This window comes from Python bivittatus, unplaced genomic scaffold (assembly GCF_059951505.1).
Source record: "Python bivittatus isolate LINGU-HERP-01145 unplaced genomic scaffold, Pbiv_v1 ctg000610_np1212, whole genome shotgun sequence".
NCBI classification, from domain to species: Eukaryota; Metazoa; Chordata; class Lepidosauria; order Squamata; family Pythonidae; genus Python; species Python bivittatus.
Window position 1 is genome coordinate 56,428,041 of NW_028277088.1, and position 9,041 is coordinate 56,437,081.

The window sequence follows — 9,041 nt, forward strand, 5'->3', positions numbered from 1 at the left end:
AAATAAGGAAGAATGAAAAGGCCCTCCCTCTTCTATAGACATGTTTATACTGTCCTGAAAAGGTTAAGAATGAGTGGAATAGTGATGAATTATTGCAACACTTAATAAAAGGGGAGAAGTAATTAAATAAAGGGGAAGGGATACAAACCACCAATTGAATTCTGCTTTTCTGTCCCTCCTGTTCAGATAATAGTTAACTTGGGGTTAAAGATTAACAGACTCACAAGAAAGTATATAAATGCCCCACTCTTGGTAACTCAGGACTAGCTCCATGTGAATAACTGAGGAGTGTTCCTCTCCATCTCTAAACCCAGCAGGTTCTTCTTTGCAGTCCTCCCAAGGCATCATGCCTTCCCCAGGCCTCGGCTGTCAGCTGCTGCTCTTATTTCTTGGGCCTGGCCTCAGCTTGGGCGCTGCTCTCCACTCAGTGCATTGTGCCCCTTGTACTGAAGAGAAGCTCAGGCTGTGCCCACCAGTGCCTGCCAGCTGTCCTGAAACAGCCCACCAACCAGGCTGCACCTGCTGCCATACCTGTGCCCTTCAGCTGGGGGAGCCTTGCGGAATATACACGGCACGGTGTAGCCGGGGGCTTAGCTGCCAGGTAGAGGTAGAACAAACCCGACCCCTTTATGCTCTCACTCGGGGGCAAGGTAATTGTCTCCCCGCTGCTGACAGGATAGAAACTGCAGGTAAGAAACACATCTTTCTGTACCTCTTTTTACTCCTATTCAGAATGCTGGCTGAGGCTGATGACTGGCTGAGAAAATGACATTGGTTAGATTGACCAAGTGCCAGGGGTGAAGCATTGTTTCATCATGGCTCTTCAGTGTGGCCTGTGGCTGAACTTGAGAGATAATATAACTCCCTGATCAGTTGATGGGGTGGGTTAGAAAGCAAAGACTGAGAAGTATAGACTAAAACACCATGTATGTAAACACAGTTCAGAGCTTGGCATCCAGTATCTGGTACTGAAGGACTAGGTCAGAGACTTTAGGAGTGAAACAATGGCCTTTGTCATAATAAGATTACTCCTAAAATTAAAGGAAAGTTTCCCAGTCTGAGAAGACCAAGAAAGAGAATGGGATGAGGCTGAATTTCATGGCTGGGAAAAAACTTGAACAGTAAGGGGGGATGCTGTGTGATCCCTCTCCCAACTGAAGGCGGAGAGAGACAACTTCTGAAAGTTTTGGGTGGAAAACAAGGGTGTGTTTGTGCATGCATGTTTTGTTTTTGTTTTAAGAAAAGGTCATCTTAGTACTGCTGAAATAAAGAGAAATGGAATGCATTTCTGTAAAATGCTCCAACCCACTGATCCCCCCTCTCAGTTATATATTGTTCCTAAATGAATGAATCTTATTTTTTTCTATTGCTCTAACAGTACATGATCAGAAGTCAGTGAAAGTATTTCTTCTGGTCTAGAGGAAACCCATGGACAAGAAGCCTATATATACTGTCTCTGCACCTGTGGGGAACATCATTGTGCCAAGATTTCAAATGCTGGCAGTCCCTTTAATCAGACATTGGCACATTTTCCTACCTGGATATCACTGTCTTTTCCTTTTAAGATTCAGACAGAATCCAAAAAGTGTACTTGGCAGCAAAGTCAGCTTTCTTGCTGACTTAAAATAGTTTTAAATTCCCAAGAATCCTTGTTGAGTACCTATGGTCCTTGCAGCTTTCCTTTAATTTGTCCAGTCTTGTCTAATGTTGATTCTGATTTTATTTATAATTAAAGAAATAGGATTCACTACTAATTTCCATGGGTCACAGAGTCTTGTGGAACTATAACATTTGCCAAAATATTATCATTTCAGATATAAATGAAGAGACCAGTTGCATAACTTACAACTGATCTGACAGAGTTGCCCATTGGATCCCATTAACCCCTACAATTCTACTAGTGTTCCCACGTAAAAATCTCTTTTCCCCTCCCCTCAAATTACAGCCAGGAACCCTTCTGTTTCCTTCTGTTTGCTTATTATGGTCTTTTACAGAGTGATTGAAAATGTATTAAAGTTGCAACCATTTTACTTTACAGATTAAATACAGTAGTAGAAGCCCAGAACTGTCACCAAGTCTTTATTCAGTCAGGAGGAAGCTACTGTACATTTAGTCCCACCATCTCTGTTCTGCCTGATCAACCTGTTGCATGCCTGTTATATTCTCAGCCCTCATTAAGGCATTTAACTGTTGACATTTGTGAAGGGGGGCATGCAACAAACTGAGATGAGGAAAGGAGCACTATTTATGCAGATACTAGAAACTTTCCTTCAGGTCTCATTCTGAGAAGCCATCTCTCATACATCATTTGCATTTTTGAAGAAAATGCTGAACCTTCTGTTAAATAGTCAGATGGTAGTGTTTTGAAAATGGTTTTATAACCAGCAGCCTGCATGAACTCCAGATAAACCCAATTCAGCATCAACTTAACCCACATACTGTGACAAAACAAAAAACAAAAAACAAAGTTTACAACTGCATCCCTTGTACAGACCTTTCATTATCTTTAACTGCGCAAGTTTAATTCCTCTGTCTGCAAAGGGATTTGGGCCAGCATACATGTTTCTCCCTGCAACAAGTCTCTCATTTTATCCTCACCAACAATGCTTTGAGGTAGATTAGGATGAGGAACTGGTTGAAAGGCATTGAGGATCTGAATTCAGGAACTCTCTAGTTTTTGCTTAAGCCTCTAGGCTGAATGTATTATTAATTTTAATCTAGATTATTCTGATTTCAGATAGCCATAAGGGGAAATGTTTTATAGTATCTGTGTAAAACACTTGACTTCTAGCTGTTGGAAATGTATACAGGAAATCTTCTGGCATCTGAGACTTCACTAGGTAGGCCAGACTTCTGCATCCTAGTGGCCTCCAGATGTTCTTGGACAATTCCCACAAATTTCATAGACTGGCTGGCTACATCAGGAATGTATAGTCATCACCTTCTGGAATGGCAATATTAGGCATTGCCAATGCACTGATTTCACAAGTATAAGGCTAGATATTTTTTAAGAAAGTGTAAAAGAGAAAGCCAAATTAATTTAGACTAGAAATCCCCAACATTTTTAGATATGGGCACATCTGGAATTTTTAGAGCATGTTATGGTGGTTCTCACAAAATGGCTCCCATAAGTTGAGGGTGGTGACCTGTTCATAAAATGTCTTCCACGGGATGGGCTTGCCAGTGATAAAATGGCTGACATGGTGGGCATAGCCAATCACAAAATAGCCAAATGCTCAAAAGTAAACTGTTGAGATTATTCCCTACCACCTCTTTTTTCTTCCTAGGATGTTTTCACCTCAGCTGACCTTTCACTTTTTTTACTGAGTAGATGGGAACACTTTCAAATCAGCCACTGGGCTACAGTCTCTCCTGTATTGATTTTCTATGAATATCAGTGGGGCCCAAGTGGGAGTCAAAGGCATTCCTGAAAATGCTGGAAAGTTATGCTGCATACCAGTTTCTCATTTGCTTATTTTTTTAAATGAAAAGAATCTCTTAAAATTACAATAAAATTAAAGTCTGGGAAATAAGGGGGACTGCCAGTCACCAGTGGAGATGTTTGCATCCATCCTGGTGCCTGCAGGCACTTTGTTGGGAATCTATTTTATTGATTTTATTGTAATTTCTTTAGTTGTTGTGAGCCACCCAGAGTCATTAAGAATTGGGCGGCATACAAGTTTAAATTATTGTTGTTGTTGTTGTTGAATGTAATTGCTATATTTCCCCAGATCTGTGGCATTCGTGAACACACAGAGATGATAGGTCCTGATGGCCCATCATAACTTTGCTATTCCACAACCTCCACTCATTTCCAGTAAACATGTGTTCTAACTGAACTCTATCATACAATACATTATTGTCCTGATTCCTCCTCTTAGAATCTGTGGAACCAGAAGATATGCCCACTGAAGGCGGTGAAATAACAGCAGATCACCTGCTCAACTATGAGGTGATGTTTCCAGCTGGGCAAGATAAGTCTGTCCCATGGAATGCTAATAGTGTCTATGAAAGCCTGAAAGCAAAGAAAGTTGCTGAACTTAAGAAGTGGAAGGAACAGGTGAGCACCCCCTGCTCACACAACAATTTCAAGCAACCTCAGATCTGCACATTCTGTGGGAGTGGCACAGATCATTAATAAATATTGATTAATCCTAAATTAGAGGCAACCAATGTTGTCTAAGTAATCTGGCCTAACCCTCCAGTTTTGGGGTGGGGGGAGATTACAATGTCTAGTTTCCAGATGTACTGTGAATACAGTACCATACTTCAGTGGTTGCTCAGTGCATTAACTTGGGCAAATCAGTTTTACAGCCTGACCTATATTACTGTTCTCTCTGCAATATGGGGTAATTTGTTCTGTACTCAGAACACTTAAAATAGCTGTTCTGAGCTCAGAACATTTCAGTCTTGGAACGTTTGCACACTAGTATTGCCAAAAGGGAGGTTTAGAGTGAAGTAGCATCAGAATGCTGATGACACTTTATTCACTTTCTCATCTAAGTAAGGTACTGGAAGTGTTCATCCGGTACTTAACTGGAGGAAAAAGGAATAAAAAGAAGAAAGACATTCAAACCAGACACTGCAGAGTTTCTTATTAGGGGATTGTCTGAAGAATGGGGTTCAATTTGTTTTGAAAAGCATGGCATTTCCTTCAAAGGGTAAAGTTTGTAACTGGAGATGCTGGTAGAGCCATCTTTTTCATTAGAGACACAGGGGTCTGCTGTGACACAAGACATCAATTGCTTCATCAGCTTCTTGGATGCATAATATAGCAGTTCAGCTTTGAAGGCAAAAAGGTAAAATTTACACCCTGTCTGCAACTCCTAAAGCCAAATGCATCTTTTCTAGGGATCAGGTATTAACTGATGTGTGATCCTGGAAAACGGCCCAGCTGCTTTAAGGACTGCAGCCAAGGGTTGTGTTTGTGCTTGCGTGTGCTTCAAAGTACCTTTTTGCCTTCAAATCCAAAGCACAGCACACCTTCATGCATGTCTTTTGGGGCAGATGTTTTCAGCACCGGGCGCTTTAGCCTGGGAGGCCTCTGAATTCTCATTCTATTACTGTGCACTTGTAAACATTTCAATTGTCTAACAGCCATTGTTAATTCATTCTATTAACAGATAATTTGTGCTGTTTTACTATGTTTGAAAAGACTACCCTGCTACAGTATCTAAGTTCATAGCCCCTTAAGCCATGAACAAGCAAAGCACCTGATAGCTTAATACAATGGATGATAAGTAATTATCACTGTTCCATACCTCCAACATTTAATTTCCTTCTTTCTGTTTTCTAACCATTATCCTTAATCATGGGTGTAATAGAAAGTATTACTGTCTCAGGCAGTATGCTATTCCCAAAAGTGTATGCCATAATCTGCAGGTGCCAGAAGCCCTTTTGTTGCTAGGAACAAATATAACAACGCCTCTGAAAATTGATGACTGTAAGGAATGTTTGCAGATATGAGTAACCACTTGATGGCACCAAAGGACTAAAAGTGAAGCAGTTAATTAGAATACCAGAACATAATGATTTACATTATGTTTTGATGATGATGATGATGATGTTGATGATGATGATGATGATGCTTCACTGTGTTGATCTTCATCTACTTTTCTTTCAGGGACCATGTCAAAAAGAACTCTACAGGGCACTAGATAAATTGGCAAAAGCTCAACAAAGAACTGGAGGGCAGTTATACAGATTCTATTTGCCCAACTGTAATAAAAATGGATTTTATCATAGTAAGCAGGTAATTTTGGGGGGAATGGGAATGATTATTTCCAAGCTAATGAAGGATGATGTGGTTCATTGTCCTATACATTGAATGAAAACTGCACAGAAACTTTGGAGAACGATAGAAATTAAACCTCTCAATCCCACACATGTTTACTCAGAAATGAAAATCTTGCTTCCTTCTAAATGTCTTAGACATGTATAATGAAAAGTAGCAAGTAGACTTTAGATAGGCTGCATCCACTGACTTTAGTAAGAAAAAACCTGAGAGCAAATTTTCTGTCCTGAGAGAACAGTTTCAGTTGTATATTTTGAGAGAAGAGATCTGAATGAAATTGAGAAGCCCCTTTAGAACAAGGTTGCCCATAAGCTCTACGTTAAATGTCTGGGTAAAGGTAAGAAGGGTATCATGACATATTGCATGTCAGCCATGTGCCCAGATTCAGTGTTTACAGAAATATGTCTCCAAGGGTCCTAGAAACATAGTTGCTGTTAATGAAAATTGTTATGTGAATTATGTTCAGGCCTATATCTGTAGATCCATACGAACACATTCTTCAATATGCAGTGTGTATATATCAGGTGTTCAAAGAGAGGGTGCTGCTCCCACAAGGGGCATTGGTTCTCCATGGAGAAGGAGGAACAAAGTTCACAGAGCTATAAAGTTTCCCTACATATTTTTAAAGCAATCTGATTTGTGGTTTGATAATACTAAGTTGATATAAAGATGTGGCACAATTTCATACATATCTAAATGAACAATTAAAACTCATGATTATTCAGCTAAGAAGTCTTTAAATAGATTTGCTTGATAATTATATCCTTTATCCCCCCCCCACACACACACACACATGCCTACTTAAAATTCAGTACTTATTCTGAGTAACTATGTATGAGACTTTATGAATTATCTCATCTTTATTACTTAGTGGAATATCTATTGTAAAGTCAACATACCATCTTCATTTTCCTTCTTTACACCAAATGCCTTTCTTATTTCCAACTTTTTGTGTAAGTTTCCTTACATTGATTCAGCAAAGAAATAACAACAAAGCAAATCAATTATCCTTTTTAGAGACTAGACAAACAAAGTCAACTTATTCTCAATGTCAGTTTGGGAACAGTTTTAATTAAGTACAATAGAGATGAAAAGGATCAAACTATATATAATATAAAAATGACAGTAAATTCTACATGAATAGGAACTGGAGAAAAATTGTTCTGTAATATTTAAACTAGTTCCTACTAAAGTTGTGAACTATATTTACTTTTTTTCTGATGTGCTTTTAATAATCCCCTTAGTGTGAAACTTCACTTGATGGAAATCCTGCAAGTTGCTGGTGTGTGTATCCAAAGAGTGGGAAGAGGATTCTTGGGTCTCCTGAAATGACAGACAACCCTGAATGTGAACAATTTATTAGCTCACATGAATAATGCGAGAAATGTTGAACAAATAGATATTGTATTTTTTGCAAGCCAAGTGCCTTCTAGGGCCAAAGAGACCTTGGTCAACAGAGCTTTAAGCATGTGGTTAGACAACCAGTCTGATTTTATGCATGTTTTTTGTGATGTCCCAGTGATCCCAACTGGGTGTACTCCATTCAAATATACTGTCAGATTTCCTGCTTTATAATCTAGACTGGAAACAGTTGATCCAAAGAACAAGAACCTAGAAATTCTGATTAATAGTATTTATTAGAAGGAAGGTTAAGGTTATAACACAAGAATTTCAGCAAATTTGCTAGTTTCAAATAAGAAACCTACATACAGTATAGACCAGTGTTTCTCAACCTTGGCAACTTTAAGATATGTGGACTTCAACTCCCAGAATTCCCCAGCCAGCATGCAAAGCTGAGAAACACTGATAGAGACATTTTTAAGGTGCATTCTAGCTCATTTTTTCATCTTTTTTAGATGTAATGGGCTGGAAATATGCTTCTTTCTTGAAAGTAGGGCATTCTGTATCCATTCATCCAGTCTTTTTGTGAGTGGGAGAAATAGGTATCTTAGATATTATAGCACTGCAGTCAGCATTAGTGGCAGGGGGTGGGGGATCCTAACATTGTATCTTATAGTATTCCTGAAAGTTAAGCAATAGAAGTACCCATAAGAAAATAAGGGGGGGGGGGGTTGTGGACTACACAATATGAAGTTCAAAAGATTATTGAATTATTTATTCAACATGTATTTTTATTTCATTTGTTTGTATGTTAACTTATATATCTGTATTCTTCAACACTTCAAACCTTTATATGAAAATATTTTAATATTTTCTCTGAGAATATGCACTGTTCTGTTTTCAAAGAGCACAATATATCATTAAGAACATAAAACTATGGAATTTTGTATTATGTATTTATATCATTTGGAAACATAACATAGAAGGATGACACAGAAGATAGTTCAAGCATTTATTTAAGTGTGTGTGTGCATTATGTCGCTGCTTTAGTTCATATTACTTCTCATTTCATCGTCAAGGAGTTCTTGCTCTGAGTAATGTCATTAAGGAAGTATCCTTCAAAAACATCAAAGGCACCTTAAAAGGAAACTTGCTTCTGTGTTCCTAATACATGTACAGTACTTCCTTTACACTGTATAAACAAACTAAAATTAAGAAACTCTAATGTACAGCATTTGATGGATGTAAATGTTCATAAGTTAGCTTTGTCATGTTATTTAAACATTTATTAAACAATTTTCTTTGAACCCTATCCCTTTTGTGTTCAACTTATTGGTTGGCCCTGATCCAGAGTTGGTTCTGCAGAATTGTTTCACTATGAGTTATTACTTTAAAAAAAGTAACTAGAAAAGTTTGGTCACATCGGAGGGCAGAGCTGGCGTTGCGGCGATATGGCGGGCAATCCTGGGCTCCCAGGATCGCAGCCGATATCTCCCCCACCGGATGGTCCCGATGGACCTAAGCCATCCCGTAGAGACGGTGATTGCAAAGGGCGCGTCCTGCAGATCTCAGGGACACCGCAAGTCCCAGATTGATCCCAGGAGAAGCTCTTGAAGCCGGCGGAGGAGAGGCAGCCATTTAATGACTGCGAAAGCCGGGACAGCTCCAAAGGAAGAAGAAGGAGAGGGGTGTCAACCGGGTGAGATGGACCTTTACTATTCAACTATTCTTAGAGAACACCTTAAGTAACTTAAAGAGATTTTTAAAAGTGAAGAAAAGTAGATTAAGCGGTGAGATTGAACCTTATAAAAAAAAAAGGGGGAAAAAATCTTTGTTTCTTAACTTTCCCTTTTTAGTGGAATTGGCAAGATGTTTTTCTTTAAAAAAAATATATTTTTAACTGGAC

General features: G+C 38.8%; 1 protein-coding gene across 1 annotated transcript; it reads left to right on the plus strand.

The window, feature by feature from the left end:
* The first annotated feature begins 282 nt into the window (after positions 1–282).
* On the plus strand, positions 283–8,447 carry IGFBP1 (insulin like growth factor binding protein 1). Its single transcript, XM_007443407.3, has 4 exons — positions 283–689; positions 3,882–4,060; positions 5,624–5,752; positions 7,039–8,447. The coding sequence occupies exons 1-4, from the start codon at positions 347–349 to the stop codon at positions 7,168–7,170; spliced, it is 783 nt and encodes a 260-aa protein (XP_007443469.2). The 5' UTR covers positions 283–346; the 3' UTR covers positions 7,171–8,447.
* Positions 8,448–9,041: the final 594 nt, after the last annotated feature.

Coding starts and splice junctions, on each gene's coding strand:
- IGFBP1 (XM_007443407.3), top strand. CDS start 347: ATGCCTTCCCCAGGCCTCGGCTGTCAGCTGCTGCTCTTATTTCTTGGG. Junction 690..3,881: donor TGACAGGATAGAAACTGCAG/GTAAGAAACACA, acceptor TCCTCCTCTTAG/AATCTGTGGAACCAGAAGAT. Junction 4,061..5,623: donor TTAAGAAGTGGAAGGAACAG/GTGAGCACCCCC, acceptor CTTTTCTTTCAG/GGACCATGTCAAAAAGAACT.